Below are 23,164 nucleotides of genomic sequence, written 5' to 3'. Positions count from 1 at the left end.
AGTGGATATTTTGGCAAATGAAAAGAGACAGTTGATAGACAGTCTAAAGTGATTTAGAGATAACATTATGTAACAGGAGAGGATCCTGCCAATGACTCTCCACATAGAAACCCGAGGAACCCTATTCTGCTGCAGCAACGCCTGTAGGAGCTGGCTGTGTTCTGTATGGGAACTGGATGTTGGCATGTTGACAGGGTGTGGGTTTCGATATTCAGAGTGTATTGACTGAGAACATATTGTACTTTACAAGCTGTTGGAAAAAGGCAGTGAGGCTTATGCACTGAGACAGTTGATTTTCCTTCCACTGTGAACATCTTTTGCCACCCTCTGTTAATTCTCTCAGCCGCAACATGGCTGCTGTCTGAGAATGATATGTCTGTGGGCGCGGTTGAGCTGATATTCCAGACAGTAATGAAGGGTTCTGTTTTACAATAAGTGAAGCTCACTCAATCTAAAGGTGTGCCAGAGCTGCAGAGGGCAAACCAGCACTTTCCACAAACTTCTGGTGATTTGTTGGTGATAGCTAGTTTGTTAATCTTTCTAATATAATGTAATATAATATAATAATATAATGGTAATATGCAAAAAACAAACTCATTTTGGTATAAACATTTAATTATATTTAATATTGTTGTAACATTTCACAACATGTGTTGAGCACCTTAGGTCCCAAAATACAAAAAAACACAATAATATAATATCATACTATAACATAATAAAATACAAAACATACCTTCAGAGCAATCGTAGGTAATCAAAAGGTATTCATAATGAAACCAGGTGACTAGCGCACCGGAGCTTGTATAGTAAACAAGAACTCAAAGTGATTGGTCAATCTTCTCCATATATACACCCGAACCTGCATATTAGAACTGGGGACACTGGTGACACTGGTCATATGAAAGAAATGTTGTCTAACACATAAAAATTCAAATTGGACCATCACTCATCATTACTCAAGGCTGCAGTAGACCCAGTGTGATGCCTTTGCAAGCCAAGGGAATATGTAAACACACGTTTGACTACTGCATGTACAAAATCTTTAAACCCTGTAAATGTACATGTTACAAAATTAAAAGTATTTATAGAATGTAATACATAAAATAAGATCAAACATGACATTAAAAGCTGTTTAGAACTCTATTTTCATGAACACAACTTTCAATGATAATTTCAGTCTTCCTCGGTTCACCTTCCTGTTCAACTGTTGAGACCAACATTCAAGAGGTGTAAAGTGTGTCATTGAAGTGTGATTGTCATTTTAACATTACAGTCCCTTTTGTGCAAATCAACGACGGTCCCATATGAGAGTCTGTGACCAGTGACAAAGGGGCTGCATCAATCGGGTCTCTACCCATACAGCCCTACAACTGACTGATGGTACTTTTGAATGTATGATCTAGTTTGTAAAAGCGGATCTGAGGATGGGGGTGCTGTGCATTGATTCTACAAATGTATGTAAAAAATAGTCAAATACATGAATGATGGCTTAGGCTAGGTCACAGTGTTGCACAAGGTGTTGAGCTGGGACCTGAGTTGGCTGAAGGACGGGCGTGTTTGAGGTGTGTACTGCCAACACTCCTTCATCAAGCTGTATATGTCAGGTGGGCAACCATGAGGTATGGGCATCTGGTATCCTAAGAAACAAAGTAAAATAAAACAAATTAACAAGTAAAATAATAATAGTAGTAATAGTCAAAAGGTAACAATTTCACAGAATGTAAATCAAATTGAATAGTTGTCTCCAGCCGTAGTTATTATATATCAAATACAACCCCCACTCCACATACATACATACATACATACATGTATACATACATACACGCATACACACACACAGCTGATCACTGGGCAGGGGAACTCACACACAGAAACCCACACACTGCCAAACACACACACCTTTCTCCAGTTCATCCCTGGTCTGCTGGTTGGTCATGCTGGTGTAGGGAACCATTCCTCTAGAGAAGGTCTCCCACAGGAGAACCCCGAAACTCCACACATCACTCTCCGAGGTGTAGCGCCCTGGAAGCACAGCCAGGGGGCAGCATTGGCATATATAATCATTCATGACCATGACCATGATCCTTGAAAAACCATTAAGCCTTTATAAAAGCTCATGTCAATATCCCCCACATCCCAAAGCTACAGAGACAGACCTTTCTGTGGATGTTTGGCATGTCTGCTCTTAGTACAGTGGCTACTCTCAGTTGTTTTGACATATATTTGGGCTGCATTCCTTTGTGTTGCATCACAACCCATCAGATAGCTCTGTGAGTAAGGGTTAGATCTGCTCATACAGTCCCACAGTACAGCCACGGAAAGCTGTCTGCCTGCCTGCCTGCCACACACACACACACAAACACACACACACAAACACACTCCTACAGCTGGCTGATGGCTGATCACTCGGCAGTGGAACTATTGAGTTCCAGCTCTGAGTGGGTACATTGCACTGTGGGGTACAGTCCCTGAGTTAGCTGTAGCTTAAGGTGAGTGGAGACATATATATATATTGATGAGCATGGGAGAGGGCATGAATGTAGGAAGGACGAAACAATGTTAAGGGGATGGATGAGTGGAGGAAAACGGAGAGGAATGGAGGGTGTAAAAAAGGGAGGAGATAGAGAGAGATAGAGAGAGAGAGCAAAGAGGTAATGGAGGAAAGCATGAACCACAAGATAGAGACTGAGAGAAAGACAGGGAGTGAGAGACAGGAAGGAGGAGGAGGCGACAGCCGTGTGTGGTGCAGAGTCTCGCTGACAAACAGCACCTACCAAAGTTGAGGGCCTCAGGGGCCGTCCACTTGATAGGGATCTGCCTGAGACCCCCAGTGGAGGAGGCGTACACCCCGTCCTCCTCCTCCCTCGACATCCCAAAGTCACTGATCTTCACCAGGCTATTCTCGCCCACAAGACAGTTCCTCGCCGCCAGGTCACTGTGGATAGAGAGAGAGAGATAGATAGGAGCAGGTGTAGTGAGTGAAGACGTGAGGAGGAGCAGAGAGGGCGAATGTTGCAGAGACAGGTACACAAACAGGGAATGAGAGAGGAACACAAATTGCAGTTAGAGTTTCAAATTAATTTGTGGGGAGGAGGAACATTATTAAATGATGAGCCCCTTTGAAAAAATAAGGCTGCTTCATCTATAATGTGTAACTCTGGCAGCTTTGCCTGGCTGTAATGTATGCATGCTCAGAGGAAGCATTCATCTCACTGGAAGAAAAAATGAAAGCAAAACATTTTAAAACAACTATGGAGTTCTAGGTCGTTTAGGATGTGAAACGTAACTTATTCATTTATTCATTCATTTGTTCAAGGATTAATTCACTGATGGACAGACTAATTAATTGATTTATTGATTAATTCATTCAGCTCTCTCTCACCGATGGATGCACTTTTTGCTCTCCAGGTACTCCATGCCCGCGGCCACATTCTCCGCCATCTTAACCAGCATTTTCGACTTCAGATTTTGACCTTCACTGCGCAAGAAGGACAGAAAGTCTCCCCCTGGAAACAAACACACACACACACACGTGAAACAGACACAGAAACAAGGTTAATGAGGGATGTAGAGGGTGCAGCGACCGGCTACTGCTGTGTCTGTGGTTTCCAGAGCTGACACTGACCCTGGACCAGCTCCATGATGATGTAGATGGGCTGCTCCTGTGTGCACACACCAATTAGCTTCACGATGTTGGGATGATCATACTGCTTCAGGATCCTGGAGGTCAGAGGGAAAGGATGGAGGGAGAGAGGGAGAGAGGGAAAGAGGGAGAGGAAACAAGTGAGATGAAAAAGGGAGAACCGCATCCTGACCTGTACAAAAATCCTATCAGTGTTTCCTGTTGACAGTTGAACAACATGACAGTTAACATTTCAGTGTATGCATGCATGCATGTGTGTGGTTGTATGTGTGTGTCAGTGTGTGTGACTAACCGAGCCTCCATTAGGAACTTATTCTTGTGTTCTGGGGCTAGGTTCTCCCTGCAGGCTTTCACAGCCACAGGGGTGTTATCACAACGTAGACGGCCACTGTACACTTCTCCAAAGTTACCCTGGCAACACACAACACCAGAACATCATGCTTGAAAAACAAGCTTGATTACTTTAGCATACGACCCAGGACACACACACTACTATTTGAATGCAACATGGTTTACTTGGTTGATGTGTATGTGTACTCTAGGTATTATATTGCTGCCTTCCAGCTAGCAAAGAGTTAAACCCACCCGGCCAATACTTTGACCCAAGATGACATCATCGTGTTCCAGAACCCACTTGTCCTACAGATAGGAGAGTGGGATGGGAGGCAGAGGGCAGAAGGTGAAGAGAAAAGAGTGGGAGAGAGAGACAAAGAGAGCAAGAGGAGATGTCATTAAAGCAACAGACAGACTAGTCACTCTCTTTGACCTGAGACAATGAGTGTGATGGTGGCCAGTCAGACAAGGGCTGCATGTGTGATCTCACACTGCATGGTCCTTCAAGCCACTTGCTACAACCTGCCACATAGAGGTATGTGTGTGTGTGAGAGAGAGAGAGATAAAGAAAGTGAAAGGGGGAAGAGAGAGAGGGATATGGGGAGTTTTGTAGTAATTTGACAGCATAATGGTATATGCCACCCTAGAGGACATTTGAGACAAGACAGAGTAGTGTGGGCATTTGTGTGGTTTTCCAGAGTGTTAGGAAGTGAGATTGAGAGTGTGAGCAACTTGGGATCTCATTAAAATCAAATAGATCCTAAGTGAGCACAGAACACACAGGCAGCTGGCCTGGCAGACGCACACTCACACACCCGTCAAGACTACATAACTACACATCCTTGAAAGTGTGCATGTGCTTATGAGTGAGTGTGTGTGTGTTACCTTTAGGATAGGTCTCCTCAGGATGATGTCACTCCTCTTGGTGATTGGTTGATTGGAGGACACCAGATGGTGCATCAGCAGAGGGACATTCAGAAAACCCTCTCCATCCAGACGGTATATATTCTACGCAGACACACACGCACAAATATAAATCTCAGTTTTGTAATTAGTGATCACCCACTGATACTTAATGTCCTGTATAGTTATAGAACCGCCCACCCACATACACACAACCCCCCTCCCCCCCACCTCACCCAGACACAAACACAACCCCACCAACCTTCTCTCTCCCTCTCTCCCTCTCTCTCCCTCATCCTCTCCCTCCCTCCCTCTCCCTCACACACACACTCACTCACTCACTCACTCACTCACTTCAGACTTCTGGATGAGGAAGTGTCTGCAGGATCCCTGCCAGTGGACTGAGAGGACGTACTCCTGCTTGCCCTGGCTCTGGCGGACCAGGAAGTCCCCGTCGCTGTGCAGCAGCTGCTGCACCTCCAGCCTGGGGACGGCGCCGTGGTACCAGGCCTGCTGGCACAGAGGCCGCTCCACCTCCGGCACCGCCACGACCGCGGGCGGCACCTGAGCAGCACACGCGCAAAGTAGTGTTAGGAAATCAAAAACTATAAAACGTATGCTACTTCACTGACGCACGCATGCACACACGTACATACAGTGCCCTCCAAAAGTATTGGAACAGTGAGGCCAATTCCTTTATTTTTGCTGTAGACTGAAAACATTTGGGCTTGACATCAAACAATGAATGTGAAACCAGAGATCAACGTTTCAGCTTTTATTTCCAGGTATTTACATCAGGATCTGATGCACAAATTAGAAAATATCACCTTTTTGTTCGAACCCACCCATTTGTCACGTGAGCAAAAGTATTGGAACATATGACTGACAGGTGTGTTTTGTTGCCCAGGTGTGTCCTATTACATACATTATTCAATCAATAAATACCACTGAATGTCTACACTCAGGTTCAGATTGGGTAAGATAGGTTTTGTCTATGCAGACTGTATTCAGAGGTGAAAACAACATGAAAACCGGAGCGCTGTTTTTGGGTGAAAAACAAGCAATTGTGAGTCTTAGAGAAGATGGAAAATCAATCAGAGCCATTGCAGAAACATTGGCCATAGCCAGTACAACCATTTGGAATGTCCTGAAGAAGAAGAAAACTACTGGTGTACTAAGTAACAGACGTCGAACAGGTAGACCAAGGAAAACATCAGCAGTTGATGACAGAAACATTGTGAGAGCTGTAAAGAAAGACCCTAAAACAACTGTTAGTGAGATCAGCAACAACCTCCAGATGGCAGGAGTGAAGGTATCACTATCTACTGTTCGCAGAAGACTTCATGAACAAAAGTACAAGGGCTACACCAGAAGATGCAAACCACTCATTAGCAAGAAGAATAGGAAGGCCAGGCTGGAATTTGCCAAAAAGTACAGAGATGAACCTCAAAAATTCTGGGACAAAGTTTTATGGACTGATGAGACAAAGATTAACTTTTACCAAAGTGATGGAAAGGCTAAAGTTTGGAGAAAGAAAGGAACTGCTCATGATCCCAAACACACAAGCTCATCTGTGAAACACGGTGGAGGTAATGTCATGGCTTGGGCTTGCATGGCTTCTTCTAGGACGGGCTCATTAATCTTCATTGAGGATGTAACACATGATGGCAGCAGCAAAATGAACTCGGAAGTCTACAGAAACATTTTGTCTGCCAATTTAAGGAAAGATGCAACCAAACTGATTGGCAGAGCCTTCATCATGCAGTAAGATAACGACCCAAAACACACTGCCAAAACAACAAAGGAGTTTATCAGGGGCAAGAAATGGAAGGTATTAGACTGGCCAAGTCAATCTCCAGACTTAAACCCTATAGAGCATGCATTTTACCTGCTTAAGAGGAGACTGAAGGGAGGAACCCCACAAAACAAACAACAACTGAAAGAGGCTGCAGTGAAAGCCTGGGAAAGCATCAAAAAGGAAGAATGCAAAAGTTTGGTGACGTCAATGGGTCACAGACTTGCTGCAGTTATTGAAAGCAAAGGATTTGCAACTAAATATTAAGTCTTATTCACTTAAATATGTTTTAAGTATATCTGTTCCAATACTTTTGCTCACATGACAAATGGGTGGATTCAAACAAAATGTGATATTTTCTTAGTTGTGCATCAGATCCTGATGTAAATACCTGGAAATAAAAGCTGAAACGTTGATCTCTGGTCTCACGTTCATTATTTGATGTCAAGCCCAAATGTTTTCAGTCTACAGCAAAAATAAAGGAATTCGCCTCACTGTTCCAATACTTTTGGAGGGCACTGTACATACTTTAGTGAAGCACACTAACATGCATGGATACACGTACATACACACACATACCAGACTGTTAGGTATTACAGGTTTGAGGGGGTGGTGAGGTATTGTGTAACAGGTCACTTGGAGGGCAGTGGGTGTTGTTTAACACACACACACAATCACAGGTCGAACTATTTGATCCAAAGGTTCATGGTTTTGTATGTGTCAGTTCTTCTGGCTAAATTGTCTGTGTGCTTCTGCTTCTACATCTCCAGGTTCCATGTGCATCCCAGCTGAGTCTGTTTCCCACACTCTGCTGCGGTAGTTCTGTGTCCTTCTGCCTCGTCTTTCTCTCTCTGTTCCTTGTTGTGGCTGTTGCATGTTCTTTGTTTTCTATTTTCGCCTACCTGTTTTTGGATTCCCCCTTTTGTGTTTTTTTTGGACAGTGCATTGCTTTCAATGCATTCGAGTCCTTCTCCTAACACCTAGTAGGGGTGTTAATGTCATCTTTGCGTTAACTATAAAGTGAAGTACGGCGCTGTTCTATTCAGTCAAGCGGTGAAACTTTGACATGTGTTCCTCTATCACAAGATCAGATTCACCTATCAGGAAGGAAAACACCATTGATGAGGGCCAACAGACTCCATTCACTGTGCTGATAAGAGTAAGACCTGACAATGTAGCAATTAGAACCACACTAGCTCTGGGGTAAGAGTAACACAATGACCATACGGAGTTAAATAACTAATGTACCACTCTAGCACAACTACAGACACACTATCAGGAGGACAGATCTATGGACATGAAAGCCACTGTGCTGTAGGGTGCAGTCTCTAAGGGGACCACACTCGTGACAGCCATCGCACAGCACCCTTCACTGGCCCAGACAACATGACGCCTCTTCACTGTCAAATGCCTGGGAGGTGAAGTGGCATTCATAACCTTACTCAGATCAGATGATTAGACATGCTAGTTTATGAAGTTAACTTTGGATACAAGAGCCTGAGCGACAGTAAATGAGTCTCTCTGCATCCCTGTGGTGGAATTGCTGATGGAGCTGGCAAGCCAACACCAAGTCTAGATGTTCTACCACAAGGTGCTATATACTTATGTAGGAGTAAATGCCTAAGACATCTAATTACACTCTACCAGAATGTTCTACTAATTTTCTAGCCCACGAGTTCTTCCTACCACTGTGTGGTACCAGCGCTGAGCCTCAGAACCCTCAGAGAACACACGTCCAAGAGTCTGCTGTGGCGGGGGAACGGTGCATTGTCAGTATGTTGAAGTGTATGTGTCTCCACTGTCAGTGTGTGCGTGTGGTGTGGGGTGTGAGGTGTGTGTGAGGTGTGTGTGAGGTGTGTGCTATCGTGTGTGTGTGGCAGGACTGACCGTGTATTTGGGTTTGAACATGTTACTGAGGTGGTTTATGATCCCATCCATGCTGATGGGAACCTTGAGTCCATCCTTCTCCTGGAACACACAGCACCACCACGTTTACACTCTTCACCTCTCAAACACATCCACCACAAACATGTTCAATGCAGGTACTTCCAAGGTTTTTGCAATTTGTGCTTGGCATAGTTTACATTTTATTCATTTAAAAGCAGAATCATTTCTGCACTTTCTCTGGGATGCCTGTCTGTCACGAGGCACTGCAGGAGCGTGAAAGTCAGCCCACAGAGAAGGAGATCACGTTTCACAGTTCAGTCACCTGGCAGGTCAGGTGAGGGTTTCTACATCCTACTACCGCCACACTGGGCAGGGCCTCGTGTCACAAGAACAACTGATTAAACGATACTCAGAAATTCCTTTGGAACAGCACGCAAAACCAGGTAACCACGGAGACGCGTGTCAGTGTGAAGCGCCAGGTACGGGCTATCTCCGAGATTAAGAACACTGACTAACCAGTGAGTCTTGTTCTGTCACATGACCCTGGATGTGACAGAACACCTGTCCTACCACACATGCAGCTGACAACACTACTGTGGGATTATGAAACATCATAAGAGACAGAGAGTATCAGTCAACACAACACAGGGTCACAATCCCAAAGTGAAATGGAGAAGTAGATATAATGACAAATAGCGATGGAGAGGAAACATGACAAACAGGACAAGAAGAGCTAAAGAGGGAGATTCTTACACTGGGGGAGAGGGAGGCCCTGTCCTCCTCCAAGCCAGGAACAGGGGGGGCGTCTCGGGCTCCCAGCCACTCCAGCTTCCCCTTCAGCATTATCCTCTGGGCCTCCAGTCTGGCTCGCGTTCCCAGGGACACTGCCACCTGCTGGCGACTCTCCTCCAGTGCGTGTCTCTTACTGAACTGGTACACCCTGAAGCCAAAGACACAAAGAGACGGCTAATGTTGTATTTAATGGATGTTACAATCCCCTAGTTAGTTTTCAAAGAACTGACTCGCCATTCACAAAGAACAGTCTGGAAGTGAGACATTGAGAAGCACATTAGGAAATGTGTTCCTGTTCTTTCCTAATTAATGTACAATATTACCTCAATTTCAACTCATTAAGTGTGACATTCTTATTGACAGATGAGTTATTCTTACACAACATCCTACAAAATCATGAGGAGGGGCTCCCTCAGTTGAACGCTGCCCCACAACACTAAACGATAGTGAACCACAGGTGTAAAAGAGTCTGAACCAGCACAGGTAGCCACTCCCTGCCAAGTCAGTATTGATGCCCTGAGTGTTTCATCAAACTCAGTATTCTGCAGTTCCCACGTCAACACTGAGAAGCCCTGCTCCATCTGGCACCCCCCCCCCCCCCACCACCCCTGAGTTTAGTTGTATCTGTGTTGGGGAGTATGGTATTGTTGTGTACAGTATGTATTGTGTTGTTGTGTGGTGTTGTGTTGTATTGTTGTGATTCTGTGTTATTGTGTTGTGATGGTATGTTGTGCTGTTATATTGTTGTATATACACACATGCTGTGTTGTTGTGTTGTGAGGCTGCGTTGTTATATGGTTGTGATGGTATGCTGCATTGTTATATTGTTGTAATGTGTTGTGATGCCGTGTTGTTGCGTTGTTGTGTTGGTGTGTTGTTTGGTCACCTCTGTCCCTTTCTGATGTCCTCCTCATCAGCCTCCAGCTCCAGCTCCAGCTGGTTCACATAGGCCTGCTGGCAGCCCACAGAACCAGCCAGGGACAGCAGCTCCTCCTCCACCGCAGTCAACCTGAGGGAGGGAGGGAGGGTTGAGAGAAGAGGTTAAATAATGTTAAAGTCCCATAGTATAAAAGCCAAATACCACTATCAGTCAGTCTGAGTTATGGACATGTAGTGTGTATGGTGTGTGTGGTGTGTGTGTGTGGTGTGTGTAGACATGTCACTGCGTAGGTTTAAGTGTACGTGTGTGTTTGGACAGACTTGTGCTGGATCCCCTCTACAGTGAGCTCATTCATCTCCAGCTCTCCAGCAGTCAGCCAGTCTGTGTCCTCCAGCAGGGCACAGTCAAACTCCACACACACTGGAAGCTCCCCAACAGACCTACACGCACGCACACACACACACACACACACACACACACACACACACACACACACACACACACACACACACACGTAAACATAAATGCATGCATGTATAGGCACAAAGTAACACACATGCAACATATCTGTACTCCAGTGTTGACCAGCAGGATGGTAGACAGTGGGTAGCAGGATGGTTGGTGGTAACTAGTGACCTATTTTGCTGAATGAAGCTCTCATACTCCTTCTCAGGCTCAATAGCTTTCAGGGCTGTGGACATCTCCCTATGGATGGACAACACCTCCTGGTGGAGCAGGCTGGACATGTCAAAGTACTCCTGCAGGATCTCCTTCCTGGGTCAGAAGTCAGAAGAAAGTTGGTTGTGGGAATTTTGTTGGACTTAACATTGTTACACCAGCAAACTTCCAGTACAGCTGGGAGGAAGTGACCACACCAGCACTGTAAGAGGAACACAGTGTTTTATATGATTACGCAAACTACAGTCTTTAACATTCATGCCCTCACGTGCACTCTCTCTTTAAGTCTCTTTCTCTTTGGAATGTCTTTCATTTTTATCATATCTCTTCCTGTCTCTTGCATTCGTTCACTTTCTTCTGTTCTCTCTGTCTCTCTCTCTATCTGTCTCTCTCTCTCCTACTCTTTCTCCTGTACACACAGCCACACACAAACACACTCACAGAACGAGCACCATCTCCTGTTGCAGGTTTTGCAGTGCGCTGAGCAGGGCTGGCTGTGCCTGGCTGTAGTGGTGTTGATGAAACACCTGGGCAGCTCTTACAGACAGCACATACTCATTATGGACCTGGTGGAGACGCAGGGTAGCCTTGACGTAGCGCTCCCGAGCCTTCTCACGGTCTTTATCTAGTCGATAGGATACACAAAAACACACACACACAGTGGAGACACACACACAAATAAAACATCAGGGACACACACACCAAGAAGAAACCCAAAAAGCACACATTACAAAGCGTGGAGGATGAATACATAGAAGTGGACTGATTTTAACTGATTGAATTTAGTGGACCCATTTCTGTGTTGTTCTGGAATAGGAAGTAATGTTTCTCTAAAGTGAAGCTAAGCAGAGAGGTGATGTTCCACTTCCCAGTGTGGGACAGTCAGAGTGAGAATGAGAGTGGTTATGTGTGTGTGTGTGTGTGTGTGTGTGTGAGGTGTGTGGTGTATGTGATAGTGGGCACCTTTACTGGCCTCCTGGTGTTTCCTTTTGGCCTGAGCAGCTTCCCTCCCAGCCTGCCTGTAGCTAGCTTTCAGTCGCTCCAGCTCTGTCTGGGTCACCTGCACCCCCCCACACAAACACACACACAATGGCCGTTAACACCACCACCTCACTTCAGAAGAAAACAAACACACTCACAACACATACACAGAACCCAGTGTCTGTGAGTGTGGTGGTTTTTGTAGTTGTGTGTGTGTGAGAGAGAGAGAGAGAGATAGCGAGAGAGAGGGGGGGGAGGGAGGGAGAGAAAGAGGGAGAGAGAGAGAGAGAGAGAGAGAGAGAGAAAGAAGGAGAGAGAGAGAGAGAGAGACAGACCCTGCTTAGCTCCAGGTTGAGATGGCTCCACTGCTCTCCGTAGGTCTTCCTGAGCTGCTGCTTGTCTCTGATGAGCAGGGTCAGCTTGCTGACGGGCCCGGTCAACAAGTCCTCCGACCGCCGACGCATCACTCGGCTTAGACCCTCTGTCTGAGACACCAGCACACCCCACGACTGGGGAGGGTGGGAAGGGAGAGACTCACTACCTACTATCAATGTAACAACCATTAACGTCCCAACCCTAGATGCGCTCAGCCAGTGAACAGACAGTTAGCAGTTAGTAAGCAGCCAGTGAGCTAACCTTGTTGAGCTGGCTGATGTAGTCGAGCCCCCCGCCCGGCTGGGGCCCGTCCAGCCTCTCCACCAGAGACGCCATCTGGTGCAGCTGGGCCGAGAACTCCCGCTCGCTCTTGGCCCGCTGGCTTATCCACTTCTTCATGACCTCCATGAGACGCAGCTCCGAGTCCTGCAACCTCATGAGGGAGGCGTGTGCCTGTGGGCACCACAGGTCCTCCCCAAAACCCATCTCGATGTGATAACCCACACAGCTATGAAAACACACACACACCATTCAAATTGACAATGGTAATATTTCATGATGGTGTCTTGATACACGAAACATGATGGGGTGAAAAAAGGGCTTTGCTCAAATGCACAATGATGGCTTCAGGTGTTAGGTTTGTTGGCTGAGGTAAACAGATGGCTTTGTACTTTAGTTCAATTATGGCCAGAACACTACAAGACATATCTAAAAGTGTGTACACAAAATGTGTTTCACTTCCTCTCGGTTTTATTTAAATGGAGAAAGTGAATATTTTTACTTCCTGTTAGAATTAGAGAACTGTAGAGCTCTAAAACTGTTTTCGGCGATCAGATTTGTGTCACTGCCTAAACCAAATTCCATTCTATAAAAAAGTTTGACAAAGTATTAAAGCTTATGACACTTTCATTAAATAGAGAGTGTAGGTGAATGTATGGAGTATCTATAAAAAATAAAATAAAACATTTGATCTGCAATACAATTTTGAGTTGGTTTTCTTGTCACCACCTCCTCCAACATATTCATAAAGGTTATACATTATGTTGTACTGTACCATACATAGGCTTACTTGAGTTAATTCAGCCGGGAACTTCAGTTTCATTCAAAAAGATTCTTTCAACCAAGCGATTCATGAAAGTTTCACAAACGGATGTTTACATCGTTCAGACAAATGACTTACCTTGCGTATTCTCTACCAAACGGTCCGCTTCTCTCTTATCTGACGTTTTAGCTTGACACTTACACATTTATTATAACGATGCTGGCTTGTCTAAAATGCATTGACCTAAACCGCAGGTCGTTTCAACAACCAACATCAATCTTAAAACCAGGAAACGACCTTGCTTCTGCATTGCAGAGAAGCGAGAACACCGATCCTCGGACGGGTCGCCACTAGCCTACGGTAATGTACATAGCGATTACGTCAGCAGCAGGGTTAATTATAGTAGGTATTAAAGCAAATTGACACGTCGCATGCGTAACGTAATAATTAGCAAACAGGCTTATTTAATTGTAAACATTTGTTAATAGGCCATTACTAACAAGGCCTATCCAATAAAACTATGGCAGTTGCTACGTTTATTAAAATCAAAATAATTCACTTTGCTGCACACCGGTGTGTTACAACGTGCACAATACCCATGTGTTGAACAGGCAGCACACAAGTTGCTTTGTTTCGGTTACTAGCATTTGTTGAGAGATCACTTCCCATTTAAATTCATCTTCATTCAAAACCAAAGACACGTTCTGAAGTTTGCATAGATCTTTATTTTCGTAGAATCTATAATCCGCATATTGACATCAATTAAATAAAAAGAAAAAAAGAGCAAAAACAAAAGAAAACTTTAAATTACATGAAAATTACACTGCACCATATATATATATATATAGTACAAAAATAGGCCTTATTTTAGGGTTAAATGTCCAGTCTACATGAAAATTACACTGCACCATATATATATATATATATAGTACAAAAATAGGCCTTATTTTAGGGTTAAATGTCCAGTCTAAGATAGTCGTTCTGTTACATTAGTCCTCATGGGTGTAAGGTACAGTTCTCCGTCACTGCTGGTGACCTCATAGAGGGAGGTGAGCAGAGCTTCATGGAGCTGCCCTGCCAGACCCCCTGAAGTGTGTTTCCTCTATCACACATTCATACGCACACAATCCGATTCAGCCCTTAAGTGTGTGGGTAGGATACATTCTCAACCTCCCTCCACAATTGATAACTGCTGTGGGTTTCTATGTTTGTAGCTTCCATGTGTTTCTGTGTGTGAGGGTGTGTGTTTCTGTATGTGTGTGTCTGTATGTTGAAGTGTACAGATTATTACTGCTCATTTTAGTGCCTCCACTCTCCCCACTGAGAACAGTACGAAGATGATGGTCACTGTTCTCCAAGGCAGGAAAAAACGACAACGTAAACAGAACAAAATTACTTCACTGATTGGAAGAAATCAATGGAGAAAAATAAAAAATCAAAGCATGAATAATTTCATTTTAACACTGTGGCTCATCAATCCAGACAGTTTATAAAGACCTGTTAAATGAAACACAGGAACTAATTTCCTTCCCCTATTCTCCATCACCCCCTCAACCCTAACATACACACCAAGTTACACATGTACAGCATGTTCCAGCATTGATAGACCTTAATGTACATTGTTTTCTACCCACTCTATAGATTCAGGTTTCAGTTAGTGTTGAGACAGGTTTGGTGAGGACGTGGGCAGCAATCCGATGGTGTAGTATTTAGTTTATGCTCTAGAGGGTGCAAGTTCCCAAGAGACTCTTCCATTCCTATGGACATGCAGTAGCACGCGCGCACACACACACACACACACACACACACACGCACGCACGCACGCACGCACGCACAGAGATAACGTAACTGAAAGCCTTAAAACAAAGTGGAACTTGTAGGTGGAAATTCTTACAAGAAGTTTCTTTATTGGGATCTACGTATCCACTCATGGTGACCTGGCTGACGAGCACGCCGAGGATGTTCTGCTGCTCTGGAACCTCGCTGTGGTTGAGGACAGAACGGACAGCTGCCTCAAGCTCATGCACGTCATCGCCATGACAACTCCAATCAGCGGGAACCCCACTTATGCACAGAAAATGCAAAATATCATTGTCCGCCATCATCTCTACCAAACAGGACGAGACTTAGAGATAGGAGTCTGAAGGGATATACATTGTTTAAGAGGGGCAGATTGTAGAAACAAGACACATGGTTGGAGTCCTAAAAAAATCAACTCCTAAAAAATTCCTTTAAAAAGTGTTTCACCTAAAAAGATATGAATAGAAGAAAACTCTGGTTTGGGCGATAGTGGTATACAGTATTTGATATGGGGTGTATTAGACTACTAATATCTTTGTCTGATCAGAAGCAGGTTGGGAGGGAGATATGATCCCCTCTCTAAATGCAAGACTGGTGAAAAGCATTTGAAGAGGAATGTTACACTACAGAGCTTCTAGAGTGGATGTGCTGTATGATCCTCAGAGCTTCTAGAGTGGATGTGCTGCATGATCCTCAGAGCTTCTAGAGTGGATGTGCTGCATGATCCTCAGAGCTTCTAGAGTGGATGTGCTGCATGATCCTCAGAGCTTGTAGAGTGGATGTGCTGCATGATCCTCAGAGCTTCTAGAGTGGATGTGCTGCATGATCCTCAGAGCTTCTAGAGTGGATGTGCTGCATGATCCTCAGAGCTTCTAGAGTGGATGTGCTGCATGATCCTCAGAGCTTCTAGAGTGGATGTGCTGCATGATCCTCAGAGCTTCTAGAGTGGATGGGGATTAGGGTACTCACAAACTCCATCTCCCAGACAGGCCTTCAGTCCCAAACACCCCACATCCATCTACACTACTGGATCAGGGATCATTACTGCCACTGTTCTACTGACTGAACACACTCTTCATCCAACCATGTTGAAGGAGGCCTCTGACAGAGCCCAGGGTTAGAGGGGGGGATCTGGTGTTCCCAGCTGGGCTTTGTGATTCTGTCAGCTCTGCGGCGTGTGAAAGCCCTCTCCATCACAGCCCCCTCTCTCACTCCACAGACTTTCACACTGAAAACCCCTTGTCTCAATAATAAGTCACTTGTGTTACACTGAGCCCTGCACGCCCTCCACACACGCACACACTCTTTAAAGCCCCTCTTTTCAGCTTCATGTGACAGCCAATTAGAAGCCTGCAGAGGAAGTCAATGAGAATTGTGATTGGAAATGGGGTTTATTGCAGATCCAAAAGGAATCTGGGGTTGATGCTAGGCACAGCTCTGGTGACAGTGTTGTGCTCTAAACTATATGGGGGATATGGTGGCAAGCCCTAACAACTGACAAAACCTTATATAACTGAATGAATCACTTAAACCCAGATTTCGCTAGCCCCTGATGGGATGAGGAAAAGTTGGGGGGATGGAGGAGGAGGGGCGGTGCCTAGGAGAGTAGAATGCACCAACTGAGTTTGTGAGCAAAGATGATACAGGCATGATTTAGAACTCAACTGTGTGTTTACAACACACCTATTTACCATGTATATATACACACACCCCCAAGCATACAAACGTAAGAGTCATGTCTCATTTGACAATCTCATTCGGCTACTGCACTGGGACTGACATAGAAAAAAAGATAGGAAGAGAGAGAGGGAGAGAGAGACAGAGGGAGTAAACAATGATGGTTTGTTTATTGTGACACAGGGATGCCCTGAGAGCCTATGGAGGCTCAGACACACTCTCTGTCAGACACACTCTGTGTCTCTAAATGATAGGGGGCGAGAGAGGGCACACTGCCAGTTTAATAGAAAAGCAGTCGAGTGTGAAGGGAGTGCGCTCAGGCTGTCCCAGACCCTGGCGACACACAGCAGGCTGCCAGCAGGTCACCTGCAGGCCAAGGAAGACTGGTACCAGGGAGCCGAGGAGCGAGGGAACCAGAGGGGAGGGATGGGACCACAGAAGACCGTGATTAAACCTGTCATGTGTGGACAGGTGTGGGCGATAGAGAGAAGGGGGGACAGGGGGGGGACAGGGAGGAGGAGTGGGGGGAAATGGGGGCGAGGGGGGTGGGGATGGAAGACAGGGAGGGGGGGACGTTAAAGAGCACTTTGCGTTTTGATGAAGGCAGTCCTCTCATTGTGGCCGTCAAACTCTTCGTTCTCAGAGTCCGTGTTCATCCCGTCCTCCCCCCACATTGAGGGGATCCCGCGATACGCCACCACCCTGCCGGCCCCTCCCAGACCCAGGCCCTCCCTCAGGCCCGCCGCCCCGGCCTCCAGGGACGGCAGCTTGACCGTGGCCCCCGAGCGCATCTGCAGCAGCACAAAGACGCACACGAAGGTGGTCATGATGGCCATGCAGCTCAGCACGGCGATGGTGACGGGCAGGCTGGAGGCGGGCTGGGCCGGGGTGGGGCCACCGACGCTGCCTGCCCCGACCAGGAAGCTCCCCGGGGAATCCCGCTCAATCTGGTTGAGGTGGATGCAGGTGGCGGTGACGGGGTCCAGGTGGCTGTGCGGGGGACAGGAGAGGCAGGCCATGGGGTTGGGGGCGCGGCAGGTGACGCAGGGGGCCTGGCAGGGCAGGCAGGCGGGAACGGACGCCGGCTCGGCATAGTTCCCCAGGGTGAAGTTGACGGGCTGGGACCCCCCCGTGAAGCCGGCTGGACACTCCTTCACACAGCCCTGCCGGAAGAGGTAGTAGCCAGCACTGCATTCTGGGAACACAGGGACAGAGAGACCAGGTCATCGTAAATCAGGGAGGATTTCAGTAAACGTCAGTCGTAAACGGGTAACATCGTGATGATCTGCTCCGGAGCTCCCCTCCCATGTCAAGGCTGCGCAGAGTCGGGTTCGTGCCAGAGCAGTTGGTGGGGTTTGGACGTGTTGATTAGCTGTGAAGGTTGTGTGCTAAGGCAGACAAAGCTCCTATTTAAATCCTACATATTATCGCTGAGGATATGAGACATTTCTGGGCCCCTCAGCTGTACTTGGCACTCTAACAGGCCCAGCAGTCTTAATCTGAGGTAAAACTGGGACAATGCCAGTTCAGCTCAGCCATGTGAGTGTCTGGGGTCTGGATGTCTTTCCAACACCTCTCTTGGACTATTTCCCTGTGATTCCTCCCTCTCCCCCTCCCTCGAGCTTTGGCTCCCTCTTTCTCGCTCTCTCTCTCTCTCGTCTCCCTCTATATATCACAATCTAATTTGGTCTCTGTCCCCCTATTTCACTTACATGTGTGCGCACGTGCATGTGCACACACACACACACACACACACAGCAGAGACATTTCCTCCAGCCCGCAGCTCCAGGTCTCTGATTAAAGGTCCTTTTAATAAGGTGTCATTCTCTCCTTGTTAAAGAGATTGGAGGAAAAGGAGGAAAGGGGAGAGGGGAGGCCAGTGTTTATGAATCAGATGAAGCATAAACAAGACCCTACTTCAATATAAAACATTTCAGGCTTTCAGGCTGGTTGCCTCAGTATCACATATTAGCACTCCCTACAGAGTCACCTTGGCCTGTGTGCATGTAGTGTCTCCTTGGTGCCTGAAGGGGGCAGACTGTCCCTGTCTCACCTGGTGCAATACTATCGTATGGTCTACAGCACCCAGGTCAATCAGTAAAAGCCTGACAGACCAAACTCAATAACCCAGACTGAAATCTGCTGTAATCCGTCAGTACGAGGTCGTTGTGTGTGTGTGTTTACTGTATACAGTTGTCATAGAAGTGATTGCCAATTGAAAATATTTTCAGCCGGTGTCCATGGTAACTGCATGGTAAAAGGCTTTGACGGGCGAGGAGGGTCTTACCGACACAGATCTGCTGCAGGTCGAACGTCTTACAGCTGTTGTTCACTGCCCGGGACCACTCCTTCTCTGACGAGCTGGGGGAATCGGAGCCGGTGCCGTACAGAACCAGGGTGAACTGGGTCAAGGTGCCTGAGAGAGAAAGAGACAGAAAGCAGTAGCAAAAGCAAGCGAGAGATGGGGAGAAGGAGAGAGAGAGAGAATGAGATAGAGAGGGGGAGGGAGGAGAGAACACGGTTGAGTTCACATGCACCCAGAAGCCCTCCCGAGGCCACAGTCTACCCAGCGAGGCTTGGCTCTTCTCAGGCTAGCAGCTGTAATTGCAGCCTCTACCCATCCAGCCATATATTCTGGGATTTCCTGGACTGCCTGACAGAAAAAGATTCATAGAAGTAAGCATAAATCTACACCAAAACAGAGTTCTTTTATGAGAACATTAGATCAACTTGTCTTTAGTTAGACATTGGGGCCCACTTTCACAAATCACTGGTGAGAAAAAGACAGAGGGTTAGAAGTAGAGAGAGGGAGATATAGGGCAGGTTGACCTGGGTGGGCCCTGTCTGGGTAATTGCGGGTGAGCCAGAGACAGAATGGTTCCTCCCTACTCCAATTCACACTAATTTACTGTAGGACGATGTGTGTCCGTATGTCTATGTGTGTGTATATGTGTGTGTGTGATGCCATTCAGCACATCTGTAACAAGAACAAACGTTAAACTTCCAAATATGGTCGGACTAGTGTGTGAGACTGACCCTACCATAGTCACTGGCCCCCGCCACATTCTCTATCTCCAGGGTCCACTGGCCCCCAGGGGCCTCATCCCAGGAGTGGGTGCTCATGAAGGCCCAGTCGTTGAAGCCTTCTGACGAGTAGTCGCGAGGTCTGGGAGAATACAGAGAATGGAAGATGGGAGGTTTGGGAAGATGTGGGGGGAAAAAAGGAGAGAAAATGAGAGGATGCAGAGAATGGTTGAGGGTGTGAGTGACGTGTGGTGTGGTGTGTGTGTGTGTGCATACCTGGGCGCCAGCAGAGTGGAGCGTGTCCCCAGAGGACTGGTGAGGTGGATGGCCAGGTTGCCTCTGCGGTTGTATGACAGTGTCAACTGAGCCTGGACATGCTCCAGGGCGGTCACATGACTGGCTGTTCCCAGACAGGCGTCCACAGTCTTTGTTATCACCAGGTTGCTGCCAATGTTCCTGTCATTTACACACACACAAATTGGTTTCGACAAAAATAAGTGGCTTACTTTTCTGTTGGCAGGTCCTTGTGTGTGGAAGTGTGAGAGTGGGTGTTCGTGAGCGTGTGTGTCAGAGAGAGACTTGTGTCACAGGGTTTGAGGCCTTGAGCAGAATTAGCAACTGGGATAGGCAGGACCAGGGTAGCAGATTCTATACTATGTCCAATCATCTTAGTAGCTTAGCCCCAACAACCCAGGACAGGCTTCTGCCCTGGCAGGGTTTAAGACACATTGGCAAGTACCATAAACAGACAGAAAAGGAAGGGGAAGAAAGAGAGAGAGAGAGAGAGAGAGAGATGAAGTCTAATGAGAGTGCGATTTCTTCTCCCTACATTCTCCTATGGGCTCAGATCATCCCCCGCACCCCTCAACACACACAAACATGCACACACACACGCCTGCATAGCGTCTTGTAGGGCCCTAAAGCAGCATGTTGAGGATGGAATAATGGAATCAGGTCGTGACAGTCACACTCTAGCTCCTCCCACACTCCATCACACCACTACAGCACTCAGGGCTCTGGGAGAAAGACACACCCACCCAAAGCCTACCTATTCTCAACCTCTGCCAAGCTGCAGATTGAGCCAACAGGTAAGACTGGCTGCAGCTTCAATGTCACAGGGACAGCACTCAGTCATGATTGAGTGTGTGTGAAAGAGAACGAGTGAGAGAGGGAGTGTGTGCATGCATGAGCAAGAGAGTGTGTGTGTGTGTGTGTGTGTGCGTGCTCTAACCTTGGCTCTGCCACCATGGTCAGGACACACTTCCTCTGGGGTCCCATGCTGGTCCAGGTCTTAGCCATGCTTACCATGGCACCGGCGTCAAGCAGACCATACCCATAAGAATGACTCACTGGGAGGGAGAGGAAATGGAGAGAGAGCAAGAGAAGGGAGGGGGGTGGGAGGGAGAGAGAGCGAGAGAGAGAGAGCGAGCGAACGAGAGAGAGCGAGAGAAAGAAGAGAGAAAGCAAGAGAATGGAAGGGGGTGGGAGAAAGAGAGACAGAGAGAGAGCGAGAGATCGATATCAGACTGATGAAGGCAACGTCATCAGGGTTCCAGTCCCAACTCAATAAGAGGTTGAGTATTAGATTAGAGCATGTCTCCAGCTGCTGGCTGATCAGAACCCCTCCACACCCAGAGGCCTGGCCTCTAGAACAGCCAGATTGAAACCGTTTTAATCAACGGATGTTAACACAATTTCTATTAGTCTCCATGTTGATCTGAAAAATCACAAAGCCTGGTAAGGGGAGAAGTTGGGCTAAGCCAAAAGGAGACCTCGCTGTACCTTGGCGGCCGACCCCATTGGTCCTCCAGTCGTTGGTGAGGAGGTGGGCGGGTTTAGAAGTCCTCACCACAAGGTGCTGCATGTCTCTCCAGGACAGTTGGGGACTGCAACGTCAACAAACAATCACAACCTACGTTAGTGCACTTCATATCATGTGTTCCCTAGATACCCCTTAACGTCTGAAAACAACAAACCTACAAGCAATAGCAAACACGGCAATTGTTGTCAAGAGGCTGTCAAGAACGCAGCAGGAATGTGAGCCAAAAGAGAGCCAAAAGACACACATACACACACACTCTCATGGAGATGAAATGCAGTGTACTACAGTAACAAGCTGAAGCTGGATAGCCTGCTGGGAAACTGCAGTCTCACTAAGACACCAGAAACATAACCCGGAGGCAGACCGACCAATAGGAAGACAGAAACGAATGCTGACAAGTCAGAGGTCACTCACTTGGCTTCAAGCGCCAGGGCGATGATCCCGGCAGCCAATGGGGCGGACGCAGACGTGCCCGTGTGAGATTCGGTGCATTTCTGTTTGAGGTCGGTGGTCACCTGACAGGAAGAAGAAGGAAAGCCATGGTGAGACAGGTCCAGTGTCTGTGTGTGTGTGTGGTTGAGTGTGTGCGTGCATGCATGGCTCTATTGGAGAAAGGTGCTCCTCCAACATGTTCCTACACAGACCCCCTCTGTTTCATATGGTCAGACAAATCACTGTTTGATGAATCAATCAGTAGGATGAATGATGTGACGGTTGGTTCCATTAAATAAATGATGTGGCCGTGCCTGGGGCCTAGTGCAGGGGGGTCCTAGTGTGCTGCATGGCTCTAGGACCTCCTTAGAACAGAACAGACGGATCCACCCGCAACACAGTCAGACAGACTCATGAATACACTATTATTATCTCCTGCAGACACCGGAAAATTCACTCTCCCTCTCCATTCCCCTGCGCTTCACTCTCTCCCCTTTCTCACTCTCTACCCCCCCCCCCCCCCATCACGTCTTACCTCGTTTTCCTCTGACTCTCCTTCTCATTGCCCTCCCTTCCTCCTCTCTCTCTGTTTCCACGCCCCCCCTGCCCTCTGTCACGTTCCTGCCCATATGAGGGACAGAACCATTAGCTGAGTGGGACTGATAAATGTCAGTGAGATGCCATGTCAGTGGGCCAGCTGTCCAGCAGGGCAACACTGTGAAAAGGGAGGAGATCTGCCGTGTGTGTGTGTGTGAGTGTGTGTGTGTGAGTGTGTGTGTGCATGCATGCGTTTGACAGGTCTGTGGAAAAGGAGATGGGATTTCAGCAGTTCACATTACTTAATTCAAATAGCTGTACGAGATAGAAAAGCAAGAGTAGAGGAGAGAGAGAGAGAGAGAGAGAGAGAGAGAGAGAGAGAGAGAGAGAGAGAGAGAGAGAGAGAGAGAGAGAGAGAGAGAGAGAGAGAGAGAGAGAGAGAGAAGAGAGAGAGAGAGAGAGGAGAGAGAGAGAGAGAGAGAGAGAGAGAGAGAGAGAGAGAGAGAGAGAGAGAAAGAAAGAAAGAAAGAAAGAAAGAAAGAAAGAGAGGTGTCTCCTTAGTG

General features: G+C 47.0%; 2 protein-coding genes across 5 annotated transcripts in view; both read right to left on the bottom strand.

Annotated features, from left to right (window-relative positions):
* Nucleotides 1-597: 597 nt before the first annotated feature.
* On the bottom strand, nucleotides 598-13,675 carry fes (FES proto-oncogene, tyrosine kinase). Of its 2 annotated transcripts, none has more exons than XM_047041557.1 (19): nucleotides 13,448-13,675; nucleotides 12,529-12,775; nucleotides 12,228-12,401; nucleotides 11,875-11,971; nucleotides 11,353-11,536; nucleotides 10,870-11,007; nucleotides 10,554-10,673; nucleotides 10,240-10,362; nucleotides 9,315-9,501; nucleotides 8,562-8,642; nucleotides 5,234-5,443; nucleotides 4,862-4,984; nucleotides 4,229-4,282; nucleotides 3,936-4,054; nucleotides 3,626-3,720; nucleotides 3,383-3,506; nucleotides 2,775-2,935; nucleotides 1,900-2,022; nucleotides 598-1,637 (listed from the first exon to the last, which is right to left on the bottom strand). In XM_047041557.1, exons 2-19 carry the CDS (start codon nucleotides 12,751-12,753, stop codon nucleotides 1,495-1,497), a joined length of 2,481 nt encoding a protein of 826 aa, XP_046897513.1. In that variant the 5' UTR covers nucleotides 12,754-12,775; nucleotides 13,448-13,675; the 3' UTR covers nucleotides 598-1,494. The 2 variants fall into 2 exon arrangements, with proteins under 2 accessions (XP_046897513.1, XP_046897514.1); XM_047041558.1 differs by having other exon boundaries at nucleotides 10,897-11,007.
* Nucleotides 13,676-14,014: 339 nt separating this feature from the next.
* The window catches only part of furina (furin (paired basic amino acid cleaving enzyme) a), a 59,982-nt gene continuing 50,832 nt past the window's right edge, over nucleotides 14,015-23,164 (bottom strand). For all 3 annotated transcript variants that reach the window (XM_047041555.1, XM_047041556.1, XM_047041553.1), the window contains exons 10-16: nucleotides 22,047-22,147; nucleotides 21,593-21,696; nucleotides 21,042-21,159; nucleotides 20,087-20,266; nucleotides 19,828-19,952; nucleotides 19,074-19,202; nucleotides 14,015-17,981 (exon numbers count right to left, since the gene is read on the bottom strand). In XM_047041555.1, the coding sequence (XP_046897511.1) occupies nucleotides 17,362-17,981; nucleotides 19,074-19,202; nucleotides 19,828-19,952; nucleotides 20,087-20,266; nucleotides 21,042-21,159; nucleotides 21,593-21,696; nucleotides 22,047-22,147 (1,377 nt within the window). In that variant the 3' untranslated portion in view covers nucleotides 14,015-17,361. The remainder of the gene's footprint in view (nucleotides 17,982-19,073; nucleotides 19,203-19,827; nucleotides 19,953-20,086; nucleotides 20,267-21,041; nucleotides 21,160-21,592; nucleotides 21,697-22,046; nucleotides 22,148-23,164) is intronic.

This window comes from Hypomesus transpacificus, chromosome 19 (assembly GCF_021917145.1).
Source record: "Hypomesus transpacificus isolate Combined female chromosome 19, fHypTra1, whole genome shotgun sequence".
NCBI classification, from domain to species: Eukaryota; Metazoa; Chordata; class Actinopteri; order Osmeriformes; family Osmeridae; genus Hypomesus; species Hypomesus transpacificus.
Note: the sequence above shows the minus strand (reverse complement) of the source record. Positions and strands in the feature narration are given on the sequence as shown.